Here is a 24,633-nt window from a genome sequence, read left to right on the forward strand (position 1 = left end):
AAGAATATTTTGTGATAATATGTAAGGAGGAATGGTATGGGAAAAGTGGTGTGCTGAAACAGGTTTGGAATGGGGCATGAGGGCAGTGTCTATGGGTGATACTAACACAACAGTGTATGGCTCAGTCAGTAGCATCCTAAACCTTGGGGAACACCAAGGGCAATGATCCCAAATGAAGGAGGATTTATGTGCTGTTCTACATCCATGGACATTGCATCATGTTCAACTGGACCAGGCAGATCTGCTGGGTGCTCCTCCAGAACAATGTCTCTCCTCGCAGTTGCTGTGCAGGATACAATACACTATGATCATGTCAGCCACAAGGTCTTCCTCCACATTCAGCAAAGTGAAAAGCAACCCCCATCCTGATTTGAGACTCCCAAAGGCTCTCTCTAGTTGAAGTTCTTGGCGATATCTATCCTTGGATACTTTTAGGGAGCCACCAACCAAAGTTGCAATGCAATTATCAGGTCTGCAAAGATGAAGGAATGTAGTGGAACTCTACTGACCAGCACTGGCAGGTGAGCTACAGAAGAAGGTACTTCTCTCATACATAACTGCCAGGTGTGATGTCCAGAAGATGGAAATATTAAGGCTTCTTCCCCAAACCACCTCCACATCGATCCACAAATTGGCCTTTCACATTCACCACTGCTTGTAGACCCTTGCTGTAGAAGCACTTACAGTTGTAATGCTCTGCGCCATGGAGTTCAACAGGCAAAATACCCACATGTGATAAATCCAAGGCACACACCTCTGAATGCTGCACTGACCTGGCTACTTCTGTATTCATTTGATCTTCTGTGCCAGCAGTTCTGATGACAACATTTGCCCATTCCACGGCGAATGCACATAGCCTGCAGAACCCATGAAGACTCAGTGCATAGGTACTAAGAAGCTCCTTTTGTGTGCTGAGCATGGATTCAGCGACTCCACAACTATCTCAGAAAGATTCCTGTACTGACTCCACCACGGCATGTCAGAACTGCATGCACCTCTCCTTATCCCTCCTCCGTTTCATTTGCAAGATAAAATGCAATACAGTGCCAAAGCCAATATTAAGGGCTTGATCATCTACCATCTTTCAGGCACAAGAATTACTGTGCAGTAGGGCCCCACTTTTCGGTGTTCCGCTAATAAGGCGCCAGTGGGGCGATCAGCTGGAGGGGGGGCTGGAGCTCCCTGCGCTCCAGCTGATCTCGCTGGAGGAGAAAATGGACCATTGGTCTCACCTGAAGGGTGATTGTGCTGTGGCTGGAAAGATGTTTAGTTTTGGCAACCGCTTTAGAATGCTTATGCTTGACCGCCTTAGATGGTTTCGGCTTGGTTACCTGGATTGTCTCTGGCTGTTCTGCAATCATATATTTTTAAAGGGTATCAGTACACGGCCACGGATGGGGCAGAATGCACAGACCCGAACAGGCTCAGTACACGGCACACGAATGGGGCAGAATGCACTGGCAGATGGCTAAGTACACGGCCACGGATGGGGCAGAATGTACACCATGAACAGTCTTAGTACACGGCCACGGATGGGGCAGAATGCACAGTCCAGATAGCTTTGCACAGTATCAACAGGTTTGGTACGCGGCCACGGATGGGGCAGAATGTACACTATGAACAGTCTTAGTACATGGCCACGGATGGGGCAGAATGCACAGTCCAGATAGCTTTGCACAGTATCAACAGGTTTGGTACGCGGACACAGATGGAGCAGAATGTAATATTTGCACAGCTTTGCACAGTATAAACAGCCTTGGTACACGGCCACGGATGGGGCAGAATGTACCGTTCGAGCAGCGGTGCACAATCCCACAGTCTTAGTACACGGCCACGGGTGGGGCAGAATGTACAATTCAGACAGCCTGGTTCACAGCCACAGCCTTGAGACAGTCCTGAGAACGTGTGGATTCAAGAGTTGTAGCAGTCGAATAGTTGGAACAGAAGGAGATTCTGTGTACTATAAGATTCTATCTGTAGCACACACACACACAGGGAAGATAGCGTTGATGCTTTAATAAAACTGCTAGCCACAGCTCTTTCAAGCTATGCCCGCTGTTAGGATGCGATAGACCAAACAGTAAGGGTGGGAAAAAAGGGAGCAAACAAAATGGCGCCCATGAAAAGAGCGGGAAAAATTTTAAATAAAAAACGGTGGATTCGTTGTACAATAACAATGGTTGAACGAGGCAGGAGCAATGGAAAGTTAACTGCAAAAACGGGGCAGCCGTAAAGACGTTCTACAGCCGCGGGGCTGAGAACTTAGTCGCGGTTGTTAAATAAGGCAAGGGAGACTCTGCAGGGAGGCAGGTCGGCCAGGGAAGACCCCGTAGTAACAGAGGCAGTATAAGGGAGAAAACCGCAGCCGCAGACTGCAGAGACCGCCGCGGCGAGAGATCTAAGGCTACGAAACGGTCGGGGAAGGCAGAGCAGTCCGGCGACTAAAAACCTCTACGAGGGAAGGAAGGAGAGCCGCAGCCGCAGGCTCCTGGAGGGGAAGGGAAAGCAAAAAGAACCACAAAGCAGGCTCCTGGGGGAGACGTGAGGCACGAAACAAAAAGGCGGGGTAAAGCAGGGAGCTGCAGCCGCAAGCTCCCGTTTAAAAGCTGCGACCGCCGCCTGAGAAAGAGAGAACCGCAGCCACGGTCTCTCAAAAAGCCGTTAGGCTAAAAGCTGGGCACGAAAAAGGCGGCGGGGTAAAGAAGGGAGCTGCAGCCGCAAGCTCCCGTTCGACTGCCGCCTAAGACAGAGAGAACCGCAGCCGCGCTCTCTCTAAAAAGCCGTTAGGCTAAAATCTGGGCACGAAAAAGGCGGCAGGGAAAGCAGGGAGCTGCTGCCACAAGCTCCCGTTTGACCGCCGCCTGAGAGAGAGAGAACCGCAGCTGCGGACTCTCTAAAAAGCCGTTAGGCTAAAAGCTGGGGAGAAAAACGGCCCGGGCAAGGGCGAAAAAACTCCCCCCGAGGAAATTCCCCAGAATAACAAGACACACAGTGATATAGACAAGACAGAGGGAAGGAAACAGCGTGAGTAGACACACGAAAGAAGAACCCCCACACCCTGTCACACAATACAAAAAACGTATCTAGACGCTAAGCAATATATCTTGCACGGACGAAGGCACGAATGAACTGGGGAGTGGGAGGGGCCTGACGCCCCTAGTCTTCACTTCAGAAACATTCTTGCCTTCGGACGATAGGTGGAGCTATTACCCGCTTGATGGCATACCTCCTATGGAAAATCAGCTGCAGCATGCTCCAGCTGATCTTCTCCTTGGGGGTGATCAGACTCCCGCGCTCAAGCTGATCGCACCAGAGGAGGGGAAGATCAGCTGTAGTGCGCTACAGCTGATCTTCTCCGGCGCGACCAGCAGGTTAGGTTCCAGAACCCCGCGCTACAGCTGATCCGCTTTTTGGCTTTTTTTCTTTTTTGGCGGGTCTGCAACCTAACCTGCCATATGAGTGGGGCCCTACTGTAGCTGTTTTTAGATGTATCATCAATCCCACTCCTTCTAACAACCCAATGCAATCCCCTGTCTTACAATGCTGACCATGGGGGACCTGCGATGATGGGATGGAGGGAGATGGTGGAGTTAGAAGATGGGGTAAGAGTTATGAGATGTTCAGGATCTTTTTTTTCTTTCACCAAGCAATGGTAGTACTTTGCCTTTCCAAAGACAAAATCCTGCCTCCATATTTGCTCATCTCTCTGCAACTGCAAGTGGTGAGCAGTGTTGATAAATATCTCAGTGAAAAAAACTACAGTCAGGCCAGTTACACAAGTGTAGTTTTGCTGCTGTTGCACTTTCTAAGATGTTATGTTAATAGCAGCACCAATAATGATAATTAAACAAATAAGGTCCCTGTCTACGGTCTGAAGGCACGTTAGGGCAGCTCCCTGCTGAAGCTAAGCAGCGTCAGGTCTGGTCGGTGCCTGGGAACCCTATGTAAGCCGCCTTGGGTTTCATGAAAAAAAAGGCAGGGTATACATGTAATAATAAATAAATAAATAATGGTGATGGGAACACTGAAGTATCTTTAAATTCTTATTTCCCTGGATCATCTTGCACTTTACACTGCCCCCAAATCCCCCCTCATCCATATCTGCAGGCACTACCTGCAAGACAGCAGCACCATCAAAATCCCTTTGCTTTCTCCTGAACAATATCATGCCTTCTTACTGCTCTTTGCATTGTTTTTTGAAACCTTCATCTCCACTATTTGAACCCACTTCAGAAAAGTAACTGTATTGCTGCCTACAGTTGAGATATGTAGCTCAAGCTTGCTATACTGATTTTTGAAAAGACAGTACCTTCACCTCAGATTCTTAACTGTTAAGATTTTTAATTCACCCACCCATCACACAACCCACTTTAAATCTCCACCTACAAAAAGCACATGCCTTTGCGTTTCTGGATTTTGTGCTTCATCACCCACACATTCCTCAAGGATATTCTCAGGGGATTTCTAAGTCCTGCAGATGTATTTCAGTGCCCTGAGCCTTTTGGAGGTTTGCACTGAAAATGGCTGCTAGGACATACTGAATGTGGAGAGTCCAAATATTTTGTTTAAAGAAAAATGCAACCATGCAAATCAACATTTTATTGATTTTAACTATTTTAAATGTAAATTTTTATTAAATGAAAACAATTCACCACCCCTCAGCACATTTGTCTACTGATTTAAAACTTTTTAATGTAAACAAATATGTGCACTGCAATTATTAAACATTTTCAAAATTTCAACTTTTGAAAACTCCATCACCCCTTAACACTTTTTATAGTGCAAGATTTAAAGATGTTTAAATTACACTAAGGAATGTCTTTAATGTAGAACATTTTATCTTAGGTAAATCACAACAACTGTTTACATGCCTATGGGCATGCCTCCCTCCCCACATCGGCACCTCTTCACAATTTCCAGGGAGATTTATGGAAATGGGGAGCTCCTAATACAACAAAAGGGTAGGATTTGGTGGGGGTAGGAGAGCAGGAGGTGTTGACTGGGGTTTTGCATGCACTGCTGTGTCATGTAATTCATGGGCTGATACTTTTGTGGCAGTGGGGAACAGGATGAGCATGAACTGCATCCAGCAAGCTCTAAAAACAGTAGTTCAGCTTTTAACTAAGGCAGCTTTCTCAGCTATGGATCATATCACTCAAAAGTAGATGTAGACTCTTTCATATCTGTAGTTGTGATTTAACTGCCCTCTCTAATAATATTGCTAGATAAGCATCTGGCACTCCACACCGACTCTCCACTGTATCAAAATCTATGAGCCTCCCTCCTGCCCTGCTTGTAAACAGCCTAAACAACTGTATTCCCAGTATCCTTTGCAGCCTTTATAAAGTCCTTTGCGATCAGTCTTTCGCCAGTTCCTTAGCCTAAGTGCCGTCTGCACACTGGTTAGCGTCACCTCTTCCTGAAACTTCAAGGAGAGCACAAGGGCTGGATTCTCTTCATATTCCTTTTCTGTCTTTTTAAGTTACTGTACCCTAGCTCTGTGGCGTAGAGCGGTAAGTGGCAGTAACGCAGCCAAAGCTCTGCTCACGGCCGGAGTTCGATTCCAAATGAAGGAGGAAGTCGAATCTCCGGTAAAAGGGGTCGAGGTCCACTCAGCCTTCCATCCATCCGTGGTTGGTAAAATGAGTACCCAGCACACGCTGGGGGGTAAAGAAAGGCCGGGGAAGGAACTGGCAATCCCACCCCATATATACGGTCTGCCTAGTAAATGTTGCAAGACGTCACTCTAAGAGTCGGAAACGACTCGCACTTCAAGTGCGGGGACGCCTTTACCTTTTACCCTAGCTGTAGCTCATTTGGTCCATTTAAAACAGCCTTTCCCCCCAAAGTTGGACTACAATTCCCATCACCCCTGCCCAAGATGGCTGGGGCTGATGGGAGTTGTTGTCCAACAACATCTGGGAATCCAAAGGTTGGGAAAGGCTGCTCTAAAGGAGGTAAAAGAAAACTCACTCCAAGCCGCTTCTGCCCAACTTGCACTGGTGTCAGCCACGGAGTGACAGGAACTTGCAGAGGGAAGGAAGGACCCCCCTCCTCTGGTCTGAGCAGGCGCTTCCTGTTCCTGAAGACCTTGTTTGTGAACTAGAACCTCTGAGAGTGCTGCTGTGGATACCACCCGAGGAACAGGCACGTTCATTCGATGCTGACACCTATTCCTGCCCAGAGGTTCCTAGGTTAGAAGGGGTCTGCCATGACTGGTCAGATGTTCCCAGCACAGGTGATGAGATTTGCCTGGATGTTGCCTCCATGGGGGGAAGGGGATGATACACTGGTAGGGAATACTGATACCACTCTCTGTAGTGTAACCTAGAGTCATGTCTCTCCTTTTCAAATTGAATGCATTCATTTTCTCCCTGCACTGGAAGCCCCAATGGACTTGGAGAACCAGCTGAACACTGCATGTTTCAAAAACATCTGGAGCAAATCCCTCCTACACATCTGGAGCAGACCAGATATCAGTAACAACCCCAACCTCCTCATCCAATCAGTATTTGGCCCTAAATCTCTGAATAATCATCTGCTGAGAGTCCAGGGATGCCTGAGTGTCTTCAGCAGGCAGAGAAGGGTTCCAAAAGAGAAAGAACCACCAGGCCATAGCTGTCAGTGACTGTTACATCCTTTTGCTTGGTGGCATGCAACAATGGAAGCAAGATCTTTCAACCCCAAGCATCAAAGAGGAGAAACTTCTTATAATCCCTTTAGTGTTTTCATCATGGGACCATTATGTTGTTGAAGCACCTGGTATTCAAAGTCATCGGGGCGCCTCGTGATTTTGGGTCAATAGTAATGAGACTTCATAAAAACCTAAGAAAAGACCTGCTAGATCAGACCAAACCCCATCTAGTCCAGCACCCTGTTCTCACAGTGGCCAGCAAGATGCCTATGGGAAGCCTAAAAGCAGGACCCAAGCACAACAGCACTCTCCCCTTGGTGACTCCCAGCAACTGGCATTCAGAGGCACAGTCTCTGACAACGGAGGCAGAACCTGGCTATCGTGGCTAGTAGCAGCTCATAGCGTTACCCTCAATGAATACATCTAACCCTCTTTTGAAGCCATCATAGTATTATGGAGATTGTTCTCCAAGTGTTTCTACAAAAGGTGCTAATTACTGTGAGGTCATAAGTTTCATGAGGCTATTCTGAAGGGCAGGATAGTGTCTGTTTAAATCTTCTAGAATGAAAGCCTTTACCATAACAAGTTCGAGCTTTTTAAACCTTAGCTGTTTTGCATGTCTCAAAGACAGCTGTTTTAAATATTCTTCCCCCAACTGGTGTTCTGTCATCTCTAAGTTGCTTTACAATTTCAAATGCAAGTAATTTTGAATGCTGTAGTATACTGTTTGTTTTACCCTGCTGCTTTCCCATTCATCTATCTATATCTGATATTAGCTGGTGAGGCCCTCTGGCTTGCAAGGGAGGGTTTGCCATGGAGCAGCGGGACCAGGAAAGAAGCTTGTTGCCAGGCAGAGTTAGGAGTGAGGTCTTTTTTGGGAAAAGGGCCAGAGAGAACTGCTTAGTCTTGCAAGCAGTTTCCTTTTTCAGGCACTCTTGCCTGATGACTCAGTAGCTTGGCAAACATCTTGCTCAAACTAGGCAAATAAATCATGGCTAAGTAAAACTGTCAAATTTGGACATAACAGCAAGCCAAAGTTACAACAAGCCATAATTTGTAAGCCAACAACAAACCATGGCTTCAGACTGCGATTTGTTGTCAGAAAACAAACCATGGTTAGCTGGATGGGCAGGATTCAGGCAAACCCAGTTAGGCCAAGCAAACCTTTTGTGAAACTGGACACTGAAGGAATGCATCTGGCGAAGCACGACTCTTTACAAGCACAAAAAACCAAGCCTGATGGGACAGGCATTGGGGAGGAAGAGAAGTTACTTAAAAACTTATGTTCTCATTACAAGAGCGGTCTATACTTGAAACAGTAATGCCAACAAGATCCACCCCAATCGACTGCAAACACTTTAACACTTTGCATAATGACAGCTCATACAGTTAACAGCCTCCATGCCAAGCTTCCTGAGTTGCAAGCCCACCGGTGCAAGCGACTGTATTGCCAATTGCCTGAACTGGGCCTATCATGTATAAACAATTACTACTGATACAGCTTTGCAGATAACTGAGAAACAGAAACTGTTTTCTTCCCCCTCCCACCCCAAATTATTCATCAAAGCTACTGGAAGTAATTCAGTCCCAGGAGACCAAGACTAATGAACCCAGCTTTTGCAGCTGTGACTAAAGAAAATAATATGTATCAGCGGCAACACTCATTCCAGCTGTAGTTTTCTCTACTGCTAGTCTAAGAGCAATTGATACTTGGAATATGAGAGTGGCTCATGAGTTAATGCCCACCAATGCTTCAAATACAATAAACAACTACCAAAATTTAGCATTTTATCTCTCTCCCTCACTCTTAGCGTAGGTTGTATGCTTGGTTCACAATAGCCAAAAAACAGCCTGGGGATCTTGTGAATCTGCAAGACTATTGCAGTAACTTGTTAATTATTGCCAGACTCCTGAAGACACTAGAACAAAAAAAAAAAGGTAACTTTTTAGCCCCCTGTGATTACAGAAATAAGTTTACATCTGTAATAGCAGATGTGCACTGTGTGGCGGTGAGGGAAGCGAAGAAGGCCCATTTCTCTGCCATCACATCCTCAAATAGCCGTCCAGTGGAACTTTCTCGTTTTGTCAGGGGTCTGTTGACATCAGCTCCAGAAAATGGGAGTTTTAGACCCTTTGGAGGTCCACTTGAATTGTTTGCAGGGCACTCTGAAGGCATACACCTGGTGTCGGGCCAAGGAGACAGTGAACCCTGCTGCCCAGCAGCTTCTCTGACTGAGCTGGTGGAGGCTGTCTCAGCTGTGGTATTGGAGGAGGCTGGAACAATAGTCCTGGGTGATTTCAATGTCCACGCTGAGGCTGGCTCAGGAACTTCATGGCCTCCATGACAACAATGTCTCAAGTTTTCACCGGTCTCACACATAGGGCAGGGCACGCCCTCGACTTGATTTTTGCTCCAGGTGAAGGGGTGGTCTGGAGATGGGGATGACACTTTACTGTCATGGTCAGACAACTTTCTGGTGAAGTTTAGACTTATGGCTCCAATCCTCCCCTGCAGGTGTGGTGGACAGATTAAGATGGTCCACCCACTGAGACTAATGGAATCCACTGGATTCCTGAATGCCCTGGGGGAGTTCCCAATAGAGCAGTTGACTTTGTTGAAGCTCTTGTCATGCTGAGGAACAACGAGATGCATCGTGCTCTTAACACAGTTGCCCCCGAGCACCTTCTCCCGCATTGTGGAGCCCAGTTTACACCATTGAACTAAGGGCAATGAAACAAGCTGGATGACAGCTAGAGCTCAAGTGGAGAAAGACATACTGTGAGGCTAATCGGGTAAAACATCATAACTGTGCCTACTGTGTGGTGGTCACAGCAGCGAAGGCAGCCCATTTCTCTGCCTCCATTACATCTTCAAGTAGCCATCCAGTGGACCTTTTTCGTAGTCAGGGGTCTGCTGACATCAACTCCAGGAAATGGAGTTTTAGACCCTTCAGAAGCCTGCTGTGAATTGTTTGCAAGGCACATTGCGGGTAAAGTTGCTCACTTCCATAGCAATCTTGGTGCCCCAGCCACATCTATTGTAATCCCCAGTGAAGTCTCCAGTGCAATGGCTGCTGCAACTTCTTGGGATCAACTTCAGTTGATGTGGCCTGAAGATGTGGACACTGTGCTTGTGACGATGCAACCAGCAACATGTCCTCTCATCCTTCTTGGCTTATTAAAACTTGCCAAGGGGTTTGACCGAGTGGATCCAGGGTGTGGTCGACTTGTCTCTGCAGGAGGGAGTGGTCCCAGCTGCCCTAAAAGAGGCAGTGATCTGACCGTTCCTGAAAAAGCCCACCCTGGACACATTGCTTTACTACAACTATCGCCCGGTCGCAAATACCCCCTTCTTAGGGAAGGTGATTGAGAGGGTTGTGGTGCAGCAATTGCAACTACTCTTGGATGAAACAATTATCTTGACCCGTTCCAGTCTGGGTTCAGGCCTGGTTATGGGACTGAATCGGCCTTGGTTGCCTGATGGATGATCTCTATTGGAAGAAGAACAGGGGGAGTGCAACGCTGTTATTCTTACTTGATCTCAGTGGTTTTTCATACTATTGACCATGGTATCCTTCTGAGCTGACTTAGCGAGCTGGGTATTGGGAGGCACTGTTTTACAGTGGTTCCAATCCTACCTCCAGGGTCATTTTCAGAGAATAGCATTGGGTGATTATCTTTTGGGCCCCTGGCAGTTGTACTGTGGGGTGCCACAGGGTACCAATTTGTCCCCAATGCCGTTTAACATCTGTATGAACCTCTTGAGAGAGGTCCTGAGAGAGATTTGGGGCGAGGTGCCAGCAATACGCTGATGATACCAAGCTCTATTTCTCTGTAAGTTCTGAATCAGGAGATGCCGTGCAAACTCTGGACCACTGCCTGGACTCAGTGGTGGGCTGGATGAGGGCCAATAAACTGAGTCTGAAGATGGAGGTGCTGTGGTTTGGTGTTTTCGGAGTTCGGATAATTGGTCAATTGCCTTCTTTGGATGGGGTCATACTCCCTCTGAAAGAGCAAGTTCGTCGTCTGGGGGTGCTCCTGGATCCGACCTTGTCACTAGAGGCCCAGGTGACCTCAGTGGCTAGGAGTGCCTTTTACCAGCTTTGGCTGGTAAGACAGTTGCAGCTGTTTCTGGACCGGGATAGCCTGACCACTGTTGTCCATGTACTGGTAACCTCCAGGCTGGATTACTGTAATGCACTCTATATGGGGCTGCCATTGAGGTTCATGCAGAAGCTGCAGGTGGTACAAAATGAGGCTGCACGACTGCTCACTGAGGCAGGGTATCATCAACATGTCTCTCCGCTGCTGAAAGAATTACACTGGCTGCCCATTAGCTACCAGGCCAAGTTCAAGGTTCCTGTTTTGGTGTACAAAGCCCCATACAGCTTGGGACCAGGATACCTGAAAGTTCATCTGACCCCTTATATACCCAGTCAATCACTGCGCACTGCAATTGAGGGCCTCTTGTAGATACCATCTTACCATGATGTCCATTCCGCACAGCATAGGAAGTAGATCTTAAGTGTTGTGGCACCTACAGGTACCATCTGGGTTCTCCTTTTGGTCCTACTGAAGACCTTACACTTTCAACAAGTCTTTTAAGTAGAGACCTTATCCCAGTCTGTGCTGGAATTGCTTTTTGAGATGTTTTTAAAGCTTTTTTAAAAAAGATTTTTAAAAGATGTTTTAATATATTTTACAGTCTGTTTTCAAGATGTTTTAGAGTGTTCTTAGTGTTTTTGTTTGCCACCTTCTGGGAGGAAGGGTGGGATCTAAATTAAATAATTAAATCCAGTGACATTTCGGGTGTGGAACAATCTATCTTTTAAATGCATACTCATACTAAAATGACACTCTTTATCTCCTTACAATGGAACTTAAGGAAAGCCTTAATCGTTGGCTTTAGGATTTTTTGTTTGCTTTGTTATACAATGGGCCATCTTAACTTAGCACTAGTCCGTCTGCAATTAAATTCTAGACCAAATGAGCCAAATGCAATTTTTGGGTTGGTGAGACCATGTTCATCCATAGCCAGGAACTGGACATTCCGAACCCACCATTAACCATGCCTAGCCTCACCTTCCTCATCTTCCTCATCAACACCATCTACTTCAGCATCTGAGTCAGAAGCTTCTTTATCTTCTTGATCGTATCCATCCAGGTAGGTGAGCTGAGGGAGAAGCTTGAAGACACTCTCTCGGTAGTCATTTAAGTTTGTTACCTCGCAGTTGAACAGGTCAAGGCTCTTCAGAGAGTCCAATTTTTTCTGAAATTGAAACAAGCTCAAGTTATTATTGTGTAGACAAGAAACAACTATTGAGACAATTAGGGGGGAAAACAGTATTTACTTCACAGCTCTGCCACAAACTCTTATTGACCTAAAACTTGGGTCAAACCTAACACAAAGGTTAATTTTCAGGTGCTTCATCCTAATACTTTGTGAGGAAAATATTGAAGAACTTTGCTGAAGCAGTAATCTAGCTTGTACTCTGAAATGGGGATAGAGATATTTCAGCCTAATTCCCTTTAATCAGATTTGTTCTTACATGCTATCAACTTTGCAAGGTACTGTAGTGTCCCAAACTATGAAACAGGGAATCCCTGGTTCGGATTTGGTCTCTGTTAGAGGTGAAGCCATTCTCTCAGCTTCAGGCCCCTATCTGCAATAGGGAATAATACTGATCTACTTCACAAAGTTATTGTAAGCATACACACTGGCTGAGCTATATATGTGAAGCACTTTGAGCATTCTAAAAGACCTATACAAATACAGTTATTAAGTATCATTACTACACAGTCTGTGCAAAGAAGTGACAACTCAGATTGATGGAAATTATTTGTTTTTCGTGCTCCTTTGAAAACTTAATTCAAACACAAAATACCTAAGAAATAGTCAAAAGAATCAGCAAAATGAAGAGGTAAAACTTTATTGACTTCTTGCATATAAAAAACAAAGTAAGTTAACACTGCCTGCCACCTGCATCCTGAAGTAGTACAGTTTCTAAGAAAAGTGTTACTACTAGATTCTAGAGACTGTATAAACAGGCTTAAAATATTCCATTTTTGCATGGAGAGATTCAGAGATCACTTGAATCGTGATCATTAGCAAACTGGTGCTAAGCAGAAATATGAATCTACAATTTGGAATAAAAGCAGGTCAACTTCTAATTTGACTTTGTACAGCTAATTTACATGTATAGATTAATACAATACAGTGATGTTAGGAAATCCTTCAAGAAACAGGGTATAACTCGTTTTCATCATATTGACTGAAATTATGTTCCATGTTTGACAACACTGAAGATGTATTCCATACAGGCCAGATGTGCCAGTCCTATCTTAACTCATTATGCCAAATGGGTTAAACGTCAACTGAATTTGTAGCAACTGAGTTAAGAGTTGTTGACCGCACTGCATCATGGCTAAACCAAGCAACTTTAATTCACTGCTAACATGCCTTTTGGAGGCAAATCACATGTAAAATTAAAAGCCGCCAGACACAGAAGATGGCATCTAATAATACAAAACCAACTCACTAAAATGTTAAATACATGAAAAACAATCTTGATTAATAAAAATAAATTGATAAAAGCTTAGATCTAAATGCTATCGGCTTTTGCACATTTGCATCCGGAAAATGCACACACATTGCAATGCTTATTTGGCCTCTGCTGAACTGGGAAAGCAGGTGGGAAAGCATATCCCCATCCAGGGGCTTACTTGTTGCTCATTACTAGAGCTGGATTGGGGCCAATATGTTTAAGAACTGGAGCACCTGCTATGAAATGGAACAAGAGGTATTGTTGATCCAGGTGTATTGATTTGGACATATGTTTACTTAGTACCCACAAACAAGGCATCTGATGTTGGTATCAAACTACTGGTTGTCTTTTTTGAGAGTAGGCCATATCTTTGCTTTTAAAGCTGCAGAGAAGCATAAGAAAATGCATAATCCATTAACAACATACCAATGGCTCTAAGGTACTGATATCCTTCAGCTTGTTGCCACTGAGGTTTAGATGTGTGAGGTTAGGAAGTTTTTCTGCTAATACATCAAGACCTCCAGAAATTCGGTTGTCACTGAGTTCAAGCTACAACAAGGAAAACAAAAAGCAAAAAAATTTAGCAACAGTGTGGCTAAAAACCAAACATTCCTAAAGTCGGCATTCAAAGAACATTCGACACCAAGATCAAATATTTAAAATTACCCTCACCCCAAGAAAGCATGAAGTTTAATAAAAATAACTCGCAATAGAGATGCTAGAACTAAAATGCAGTGCAATGCTGTAATGAATGTTCCCAATCGTACCATGCTAGCTTACATGCAACAAACGCGTCAGGAAGGAGTTGTTGCCATTGTGCAGAGTGGGGAACCTCCCCCTGCCCCAAGGGCCAAATATCCTTGGGTAAAAACAGTTGCATGCCCAAAAGGAGAGGTGGGGAGACACAGACAATCCATTATCTCTCTCACTCTCCCCTTTGTTTGGCTTCAAGATTTTCCTGTGGGATGGGAAGGGGGCATGGCTTGAATAGATGAAATCGTCTGCTGGGGTAGAAGTTCCCCATGCCTGCCATAACAGCTCTACTCTTTCACAGATGAAATGTATACATTCAACTATGGGCATAATTACAAACTTAGATCAGTTTTCTGCCACTTTAACTGTCATGGCTTCAAGAAAACACACAAAAAACCCCCAGGAACTGTAATGTGATGAGGTGCTGGAACTTCTTTGTTAGAGATCCCTTGCCTCTCAAGACCCTCACAAAACTACTGTTCCCAAGATTCTCTGGGAGGAATTATGAAAACAATTTCAACTGAGCAATCCCATGCATGTATGCTCAGAAGTAAGTCTTATAGAGAAATAGTTCCTATGTTGTTCCAAGACAAACAGAATTGCTGGCTTATGTTTTTGAAGATTATACCTAACACAAATGTTCTTGCTCAGCCATTTTCTTAGAGCAGCCTCATGACCAAGCATGGTTATGTAACAGCCTTTAAAAAAACACTTTGCTGGAAACCATGTATCAGATTAAAAAGACTGAACAGATTAAAATGCTGAAATAAATTTGGGTTATCTGAGTTGTTGCTGTACAAGATGCTCTACATACTTATTCTATCCCTCCTGCAAATAACTAAAAGGCACTAACAATGTGATCATATGCATTTTTCCTTGGAAGTAAACCCCCAAGTTTAACGGACCTTACTCAATCGTGTGTGTTGAGGATTGCAGCCAAATGTTTAATAAACTGCTATAGCATTGTAATATTTATTTTAAAAGATATTTGTGCACTGCCAGTTCACACAATATAACATGGTGGTGTACAGCAGTATATGCAATAAAATATAAAACACAGTATAGAATGATTAAAATTTTTCAAAAAAATTTGAACAGTTGCATAGGCCTGTCTACATGTCTTCAAGAGAAGCCTGAAAATCAAAAGTGAGGATGCCTGCCAAATCCTTGCTTGAAGAATGTTCCACAAAATGAGACTAGCAACACTAAATGCCAAACTTCTAGTGAAGGCCAGCTGAGCCTCTGTAACACAGGGAACAACAAACAGTGCTCGAGCTGGGATATAAGGGCTAAGGCGATCCTTAAGGCATCCTGGACCTGAGTTGTTCAGGGATTTGTATGTTAAAAGACTTGTGGAATAATTTTTAAGGGAAGGTGTTCAGAAAACACAGGCCACAAAAACATGGATTTCAGTAGAGGTAGGCTGCAATCCTACACCAACTTATCTGCGAGTAAGCTCAATGGAACTCCATGAGATTTGCTTCTGAGTAGACATGTACAGAACTGCACTGTTAAGCATATATGTAATCCTCAGGGTGCATGCTACTTCCTTAACAGCAATATCTTAAACTTGCAAAGTGACTATGCAAGGTCCTGTTCACATTCAGCCAACTGTACATATATTTAGCTGGTATGCTCATTTTGTTTGCGTGTAGCTCCAACAAACAAAAAATGCTGGCACTATTAACTGTTCAATACTACTGTATGGAAATATGCCTGATCAGTATGAGCAAGTAAGTTACCTTTATGCTCCAAACTATATATCATACAAAGAAAACTAATTGTTTCCTCACAAATTAAATATATTTGCATATTGCCTTATTTTGCATCATCCCCTCCTCCCTAATTTATAGATTACAAAAAAAAAACGTAAAACAAAGGACCTTTGCTTGAAGAGATATGAGCTGGTGGCACAAGATTCCAACATATATTTATATCTATGATTACATTTGATATGACCACCTAGCTTTCTTAAATTATCCAAAAAGGTGAATGCTGAACAAAGGCTAAGCATTTGAGGAAGCTTTCTATACAGAAGTAATCAAAGGAGAAAAACCAGCCTTTGGATTTGTAGCCACATTAAGGTCAATTGTGGATATGGGAATTAGCAAGGCTGTGCAGAAATGAAAATCCAGTAGTCTCCCACCTTTGCTGCCTACCCAACTAAGTGACATTAAAGACAAAGTCTTACCTTTTTCAACTTGGGGAGCTTAGGGAGATTCAAGACAGATGTCAGTCCAACATTTATTAAGCTGAGAAACTCCAAGTTGACAAACTCTCCTGACAGCCCCTCAATTTTGCCTTCATTTGATCTGCAGTTGTCAAGAACAAGTTCTTGGACCTGAAAGCAAAACCAAAAAGGACAGTTTCTTTAAAAACAGCAGCAAGTAGCATCTCAGTGTAAAGAACGGAATTTGGTAAAATATAAAAGTGCATACAGCTAAGAAAGTATGTTGCTATGTAATTATTTATTTTGATTTACAGCCTACCTAAACGTAAGCGCCTGGAGCAGGTAACAATACATCAGTCGCAAAAAAACTCAGATACACTGATGAAACATCTTCATTATCAATCCCTAGCTGCCAGAAGCCAGTCTGAATAAAAGGTCTTACATTGCTTTGAAAATGTCACCTAAACTTAGACTTTGGCAAGGGAGGGTTTTCAGAGCTGAGGGGCAGCCACCAAGAACGCCTCTGCACATCCTTGTAGAACCGATATGGCACAAAAATGGCACACTTAACAAAGCCTAACATATGCAATATGTTCCAGGTCTAGTTAAGCTCCTGTATTACTATGCCTGTGTACTTAGAAGTCCCACTGCTATTGTGTGTTTAGGATTGCATCCTCGGTCTTGTCCACTCGTAAAGTGCCTCTAAATGAGTAATTTTTCAGTGATCAAGTGCATTCTTTCAAGCGCATATGAAACCTGTGAGTGGAAGCCAAATGGTTCACCAGGATATAGTTTTGCAAGTGGAGTCGATCACGAGGCCACCACAAGCAGTGTGATGCCTGCACAGAGTTGTCCACACCACTGAATCTATGTTTCGGAGAGAACCTTCTTTTATGCTTCCAGAATAATATTACAGGACTGACTCACATATGTGAGAAATTTCTGTGCACACATATCTCAAGTTTATTTGTTGATGGATGCCATAGGTAAATGTGTGTAGAACAAGGATGAGGAAACCAAGGGTCGCATCCCTCATTGCCAATTCTCTGGAGGCCTCATGTCAGCAGTAGGTACAGCACCTCTCACTCACACACTCACTCCACCCTCCCTTCTGCAATCAGGCCTGGGGAGAAAACCACATTTTGCAAGCCTAATTGCAGGGGGGGGGATGATCTTCATGGACACTGCAGTTGGGGATAACAGGATTAACTCTTCCCTTCCCAGCTACAATGGCCATGAAAATTGCCACTCCCTTTTACAGCAATTATGTTTGAAAAAAGTCTTCTATGGATACCAACAGAAGACTGTTTTCAAGTCTAATTCTAGCATGGGTGGACTTAAGCACAAGATCATTCTCCCCTCCTGTGGTTTCCAGCAACTGGTATTTGGAAGCAATATATTGCCTCCAACCAAGGAGGCAGAAAGCAGAAAGCTGGAAGAACACCACTCTTTCCCACTTCCTTTCTCTTTCTATGTGTCTTTCAAGGCTCAGATCAGCACAAGCAGCTTAACAGAAAACAGAACCAAGAGCAAAGAAGGGAAAGGGGACAGCAATCTGGGAGACTGGGGGGAGGGGGAGAGAAAGTGAGGAGCCAGAGAAGTTAGCAGCGAGTTTGGTCTGTATTGGGGGGGGGGTCTGCTAGATATCCTGGTCCCAAGTTGTTTAGGGCTTTAAATGTCAACAACAAAACTTTGGACTTGGCTCCATAGCTAATAGGCAGCCAGTGCAAATGTTTCAATACCAGTGTAATAAAGCTCATCTTTAAGATCTCCAAGGAGACCTGCTGGTTATTCCACAACCAGCAGATTGTCACCTGATGACAACAGGAGCAGGGGCTTCTAAGTGATAGCAGCATCCCTCTGGAATGTCCTACTTCAAGTAATTAATGAGATGATGGTAATGACGTCTTAACAACATATGTTTTCCTGGACTCAATGCCTCTAATTTTTTTTGTTTTGTACACTACTCAGTTTTTTATGATATACAGTTGTGGGGTTTTTTTTACTAGTTTTTAGGAAATGATAGTGACTGTTTATGTTTTTATTGTTTTTTATGTAAACCACTTAGAGGTTCTTATATTTTTAAAATAAATGAATAAATAAACCTACCAACACTGAAACTGCCACGCTTGCCTAATATTGTATTTGTAGTTGGCATCCATTCATTGTTACTAACAAACGTATGAAATGGATTTTGTGTGTGTGTGTGTGTGTGTGTGTGTGTGTGTGTGAGTGAGTGAGTGAGTGAGTGAGTGAGTGAGTGAGTGAGTGAGTGAGTGAGTGAGTGAGTGAGTGAGTGAGTGAGTGAGAGAGAGAGAGAGAGAGAGAGAGAGAGAGAGAGAGAGAGAGAGAGAGAGAGAGAGAGAGAGAGAGAGAGAGAGAGAGAGAGAGAGAACGGGAAATTTTTCTGACCCATATCACTAGTATACACAAGCACACTTTCTCTATCTGTGAGTGAGTGAAGTCAACCAGAGGGGTGGTGCCCATGTCACTCTCTCAAAACTCCAAATATTTTGGGGCCCAAAAAGGTTGTGCTACAGGAATCAAGAAAGCGTCACCCAGCTCCTTTAGAAAACAGAGAAGAGAGACAAAGGAGTTGCCATAACCTTCCTTAACTTCAACTTCCTTGCTTCTCTTCAGTGCTGCCTAAAAAGCCAGGCAACACCAAGGATGGCAGGTAGGTGAGTGCTGGGACTAGGGAGAGGAGGCAAAAAGAGTTTTCAGAGTCCCTGTAGTGGCTGTGGCAATTTCATAGCATCCTCTATGAACCAACTGTAGGAAAATACTATGCAATGAATTTGTCCAAACGATATTTCTAAGATCATAATGAAAACAGTGCTACACTAAAGGACGTGTACTGCCTGAAAGCTTGCTTAGTCCTAGAAGCAGAAACATTTCTACTTTGGAGAATGAAAGCAGTTAGTCCAGTGCAGTGATTCTCAAATGGTGCACCGCGGCACACTGGTGTGCCGCAAGAGGTGGCTAGGTGTGCCACGAATATTATAAAAGTATATTTTAAAAATGAGAAGAAACCCATTTGAATAGAAGTATATTAATATATTTTTAATTTTGTACACGAAGTGCGGCAAATTTTTTTAATATGTTTTACAGTGCGCCGCGAACCAAAAAAGTTTGAGAACCACTGGTCCAGAGCAATGTTCTTCCTTGTGTTTAGTGCTTCTGGCTGGAAGCAGTGGGAGAAAGGTGTATCAAGCAGACAGCAAAACAGTATAAACAATCTGTCTTGCTTATGTAGTTGTTCCCAAGAAACAGATTGATTTAGATAAATATTATTAACTAGGTAAAAGCTACGTGCTAGTGGGAAAAGGAATAATTTTTTAAACAAACTTAGCATGGAGGTTCAAAGTTCTAAATATGAATGTGGAAGGGGGAAGTTACAAACATTCTATTCATAAGATTACTATTAAGACTAGGCTTAAAATGTTTCTAATAAAAGCACTCACCCAACTCTGGCAACCATCATTTTACACCACAAGTCACCTAGTTGTTATGCTTGCTAATAGGCTGTTTTTATTTAGTTCTGTATAAAATGTCTTCCCGTGCGCATCTGAATGAGCGCTGATAAAAATTCTCCAAGCGAAGGAAATAGCCAACACCCAATACTTTTTAATATGGTAATATGACTGATCCAAGAGACTCTTAGAACTGGCTAGCCTGACTCGCATTATAGTTTACCAAAACTGTGCAAATGTGTTGGCTCCCAGAGATGAAAGGAGCTCACACCCACTCTGCTCCTCCTTACACATCATGGTTGAGGAGAGAGAGCTTAACCATGGCCTCAGGTTTGGAAGACACACTAAATCAAACCCTTGGCTTAGCTAGCATGCCACACTGAGCTAAAAGCACCAGGAAGGAACAAAGCACCTGTAACCTCTGCCCCAGAAGCCAGTGTCTTCATGCTAAGCCATAGTTTGATTTAGCATTACATGCAAACTCATCCGATATCTTCAGAAAGGCCACTCCTCAACTACAGCACCAACATATTACTATGAAAATATGAGGAATGGACAGAAGCTTACATTTCCTAACCTGCCAATATGTGTTAGCACACTAGGCTTGTGTGCCTTTTGAACAGTGTAACTTAAGTATTTATTATTACATATGGATGTGTGTGTGTGAGGGGGGGGGCACACCATCAGTGTGCATAGCCCTTTATATAACAGCACAGAGGTGAGGAACCTGTGGCCCCCCAAGTGTTGCTGGGCTACATCTCTCATCATACCCTACCACTGGCCATGCTGTGTTACAGGTTCCCCATCCTAGAAGAGTGTAAGGAAGAAAGGTCCCAACCCAAGGAGCTTACAATCTAACTTTTAACACAGCAGGAGGCAGATAAGAAGGGAGAAGCCAGGCTAACACCATATCAATCATGTGAGAGAATCTTCAGTGTGTGCATTTTCAAATCTCAAGTGTATCAGTGCAAATAATCAAACACCTGAATAGAATACGCATAAGAAACAAAGCCAAAGAGGTCTCTCATTATGAAAATTTGCCTTCAGTTCTTAAAAATATCTAAAACAAAAGGTAAGGTTACTGGTAAGATGGAATGTAAGAAGCTCTGGGAGTCTCAGTAACGTATTATTATCAAAATTTAGTCCATGTCATAGCAGAACTTAAGAAAACAATCTTGGGAAGTCTCCATGGACTTACAACATAACTGATGCAGAGTATGTTTTTATAGATTAGCTAATTTTTTTAAAAAAAATCTACTACCAAAATTGACCTTCAAGGCAGTTAACAATTTCAAATAATATACAACATACAAACACACTTTAAACAATACCACATACAACCTTCTGCAGTTCTTTTGGACATTGGATTTAGCCAAGACATTTAAAGGCTAAAAAATGTAAGATATCTGGGCCTTCAAAAGCACAATGGGTATCATGACAACATTCATTCTTGGGCTGTAATCCCGCACTAAGTGACTTTTACTTCAATCTTAAAATGAAAGTACAGCATTCCAACGTAGCCCTGTACATGTTTACTCAAAAGTAAATCTCACTGTGTTCAAGAAGACTCACTTCTAGTAAGTGTTTAGGATTGCAGCTAGCTCTCAAGGAAGACTCAGAAACCTGCTTTCTCCTTACAGTTACTAAGGTGGAGAACAATGACCCATAGCCTAGCAGACACCACCTGCTACAATCTCCAATAATCACACTCACTACATATGAAAAGTGAGCAAGCATGCCCAAACCAAGAGGGTGTGTTGGAGAGTTTATCTGCTGATGCCAGACCTGGTCCCACCCACCAGGAAAGGTGGGGGAGAATACATTCAAGGGCTGTCTGGTCATAATCGACCCAGATAAATTCACAAATAGGAACTAGAACCCAAGCCATAAGAATTAAAGTATACAAAGTTAGTTTCCTATTCTTACCTTAAAATGAAAGCATAATCTTCATTTAATATAATTTCCGAATTAGTTGTGCTTTTATATCAGCATTATATGCTTCCTATTTGTTGTAACAGATAGGAAAGACCAATTTGTCTCATATTCCTTCTAAATATAAAGCAAGTCCACCTGCTTATTTGACTAAGACTGTAATCCTTTACATGTCTGCTCAGAATTATGCTCCACTGAGTAAAATGAAATTTAGTCCCAGAAAAGTGCATATTAGAATGTGGCCTAAGACAGGCCTGATTGAGATAAATCTATCTTTCTTTCTTTCTTTCTTTCTTTCTTTATTGCGTTTATATACCGCCCCATAGCTGAAGCTCTCTGGGTGGTTTACAATAGTTAAGAACATTAAAAACAAGTATACAAATTTAAACAATTAAAACCCATAAAAACCGATAAGCAAGTTCAAAACACATGCTATTCAAATGCTGTTAAAATGGCTGGGAGAAGAGGAAAATCTTGTGCTGGTGCCGAAAAGATAACAGGGTTGGCGCCAGGTGTACCTCATCAGGGAGATCATTCCATAATTTGGGGGCCACCACTGAGAAAGCCCTCTCCCTTGTTGCCATCCTCCGAGCTTCCCTCAGAGTAGGCACGCAGAGGAGGACCTTTGATGTTGAATGTAGTGTACGGGTAGGTTCATGTTGGGAGAGGTGTTTAAAGTACTAGATCCAGTGCTTAGTTATTTTCCATACTACAATTGTATCAAATACCAGCTCATTATGAACTGCTAGGACAGCTAAGAGATTTCACAGCAGATCTCATGACTGATTTCTAAGAGGGTGTTTTTAAATTTATGGGTAACATGGCAATACGTCTTTTACTACCAAGTCCAAAAAAACCCCACAAAAATCGCCAACCCTGATCAGCACTAACAGGAAAGGAGTGGTTTGCCCTTTACTACTGACCCTTAATACACTTATATAACTTTGAACTCTGTACTCAACTGCTCCCAAATTATATTGTTTCACATGAGCAGACATTTTAAAAGAACTTTAAATGTGGGTCTATTTCTCAGGTTTCTAAATTACTAAAAACAACCACCACCCACACCGGAATAGCAATACAGATCTTTCTCTTTGCATCCTGAGGAAAATCTTAATCTTTTAAACTCCAGAAATGTTATTTTATGCAGCTTGAAGGACTTTTTTTGCACTATTCGCTTTGGCAGAATTCCATCCTCTTACCTAGCAGCACAAGTCAGCCTTCTCTCCATTTCTTCCTCCACATTCAGACTGTTATTAAAGTCACACTGATCTAACCTTCACCAGATGCCTTGTTTCAATTCTCTCTTTAGGGCAGGGATGGGAAACCTGTGGCCCTCCAGATGCTGAGGGACTTCAACTCCTATCAGCCCCCAGTCAGGTATGGCCAACAGTCAGGGTTGATGGGAACTGTAGTCTAACAACATCTGGAGGGCCACCAGCTTCCCATCCCTGCTTTAGGGCTTATGGAATGGGCCTCCAAATGAGGATGCTGTTAGTGTCTTTTGTAAATACAGCTGGTGCAGAATAGGTCAACTGACCCATATCCTGATGAGGGATGAGCAATAGGGCCCCACTCATACAGTGGGTTAGGGACCAGACCCCCGCCAAAAAGTTGGACATAGCAGTGCATGGCCAAGCGCTGTCAGCTGGAGCACAGCGGCTGGAGCTCCCCACGCTACAGCTGATTGCCCTGCTGGTGCCGTATTAGCAGAACACTGAAAAGTAGGGCCCTACTGTATATCAGTGTCCAACATCTATCTTTCCTAGTTATTCCTGGGCATCTGTATCAAACAATTTAGACACCTGAACCACCACGTGCTTGAGGATTTTCCAGCCCCAACTGTTATATAACTGCATTGATTGACTGCTATATAACTGCATTGATTAATTGAGGGAAGAATATTTTTATTTTATTTTTAATGTTTGCTAGCTGATGCGTAGCATCCAAGCTCTCTCCCAAGTGTCAACTCCAGTAACAATAGCATTGTATATCAGAAAGCACAACAGGAAGTATCCATTGGCACCAGGATCATGTAGTCTGTTCTGACTCAGAGCATCAATAACTCTGCAAAACACTGAAAGTATCCAATTACTACCTGCTGAACTTGTGGTTCTCACATGGATATTAATGCATATCCTAAGCTCTCCTGTGACAAACTACTACAGCTAATAGAGAATGGAGCCAAGAATAAGCTGAGCAGTTCTTGACTAGAAAATCCTTTCACATTCAAAACAGAGACTGTCATGAAGGATTTTAAAATGGCCACAGCAGTATCTCATCTATGCAGAGTCCAAACACGACAGAGAAGCAGTTCCCAAAGAAGTGACTCCTGCAGCTTCACAAACCCAAGGGCAGTCAACCAAACAAAATATTAAATAACTGCTCACAGCTAAGTACTTTCAAATGGCCTTGAGAAACCTGCCAGGAGCAGATGTGCACCTAACAACAGAGTAACAAGGCAGGGTTGATTCTGCAGTAACAGCCATGAAGGGCCTCCAGTTATACTGGAGAAAGTGAGAGGGCCTCAACTGGATCAAACTACTTGTTGTTTTCAAAAGTTGTACAGATTCATATTCCTTTTGTCAAATCCATTTCTTTGGGCATGCACACTCTCTACATGGGAGATGCAGTGCTGCTCGGTATTTTTAGGTGTACATGTGTAGTGCTTTAAGCATGCACAAACCTTGGCACCATCCTCTGGTGAGCATGATAAGCAAAAAAACCCAAAACCTTACACTTAAATTGCAGAGGTGGACAGGGATCATCCCAGTACCTTCATTGTAAACCCTGTCCCATCCACCAGCTCCCAAGATTGGAAGGAAAATGGAGGAAGAGTTGGAAACACACTCCCAGGCATTTCTTCCCCACAGGAAAAAGAAGTGAAGAAAGCTCCTACAGTTGATGCTTGGCAAAAGTGCTCAGAGCCTGTAGCGGACAGACACAAAATCTCTTGGCACAGTACTGGCTGAAGTTGGAATGCTTCTAATTCTGCCTTTCCTGCAGGGAAGTTTGGAGGCAATTCCTTTGGTGTTCAATGGAGGTGTTTACTTCCCATCCAGTCAGCAGGTGGGAAGAATCTGGCAGCCACCATTTTTTGATAGGCTAGGAAAAGCCAGTGAAAAA

General features: G+C 43.4%; 1 protein-coding gene across 3 annotated transcripts in view; it reads right to left on the reverse strand.

Moving 5' to 3' along the window:
* The window catches only part of ANP32B (acidic nuclear phosphoprotein 32 family member B), a 29,863-nt gene that overhangs the window by 3,587 nt on the left and 1,643 nt on the right, over positions 1 to 24,633 (reverse strand). For 2 of the 3 annotated variants that reach the window (XM_061636305.1, XM_061636296.1), the window contains exons 1-4: positions 24,284 to 24,304; positions 16,124 to 16,273; positions 13,606 to 13,728; positions 11,717 to 11,903 (exon numbers count right to left, since the gene is read on the reverse strand). In XM_061636305.1, coding sequence (XP_061492289.1) covers positions 11,717 to 11,903; positions 13,606 to 13,728; positions 16,124 to 16,273; positions 24,284 to 24,289 — 466 coding nt within the window. In that variant the 5' untranslated portion in view covers positions 24,290 to 24,304. Of the gene's footprint in view, positions 1 to 11,716; positions 11,904 to 13,605; positions 13,729 to 16,123; positions 16,274 to 24,283; positions 24,305 to 24,633 lie in introns of those variants that run through there. The other variant, XM_061636315.1, reaches the window with a different exon arrangement.

Source organism: Rhineura floridana, chromosome 1 (assembly GCF_030035675.1).
Source record: "Rhineura floridana isolate rRhiFlo1 chromosome 1, rRhiFlo1.hap2, whole genome shotgun sequence".
Taxonomy (NCBI): domain Eukaryota; kingdom Metazoa; phylum Chordata; class Lepidosauria; order Squamata; family Rhineuridae; genus Rhineura; species Rhineura floridana.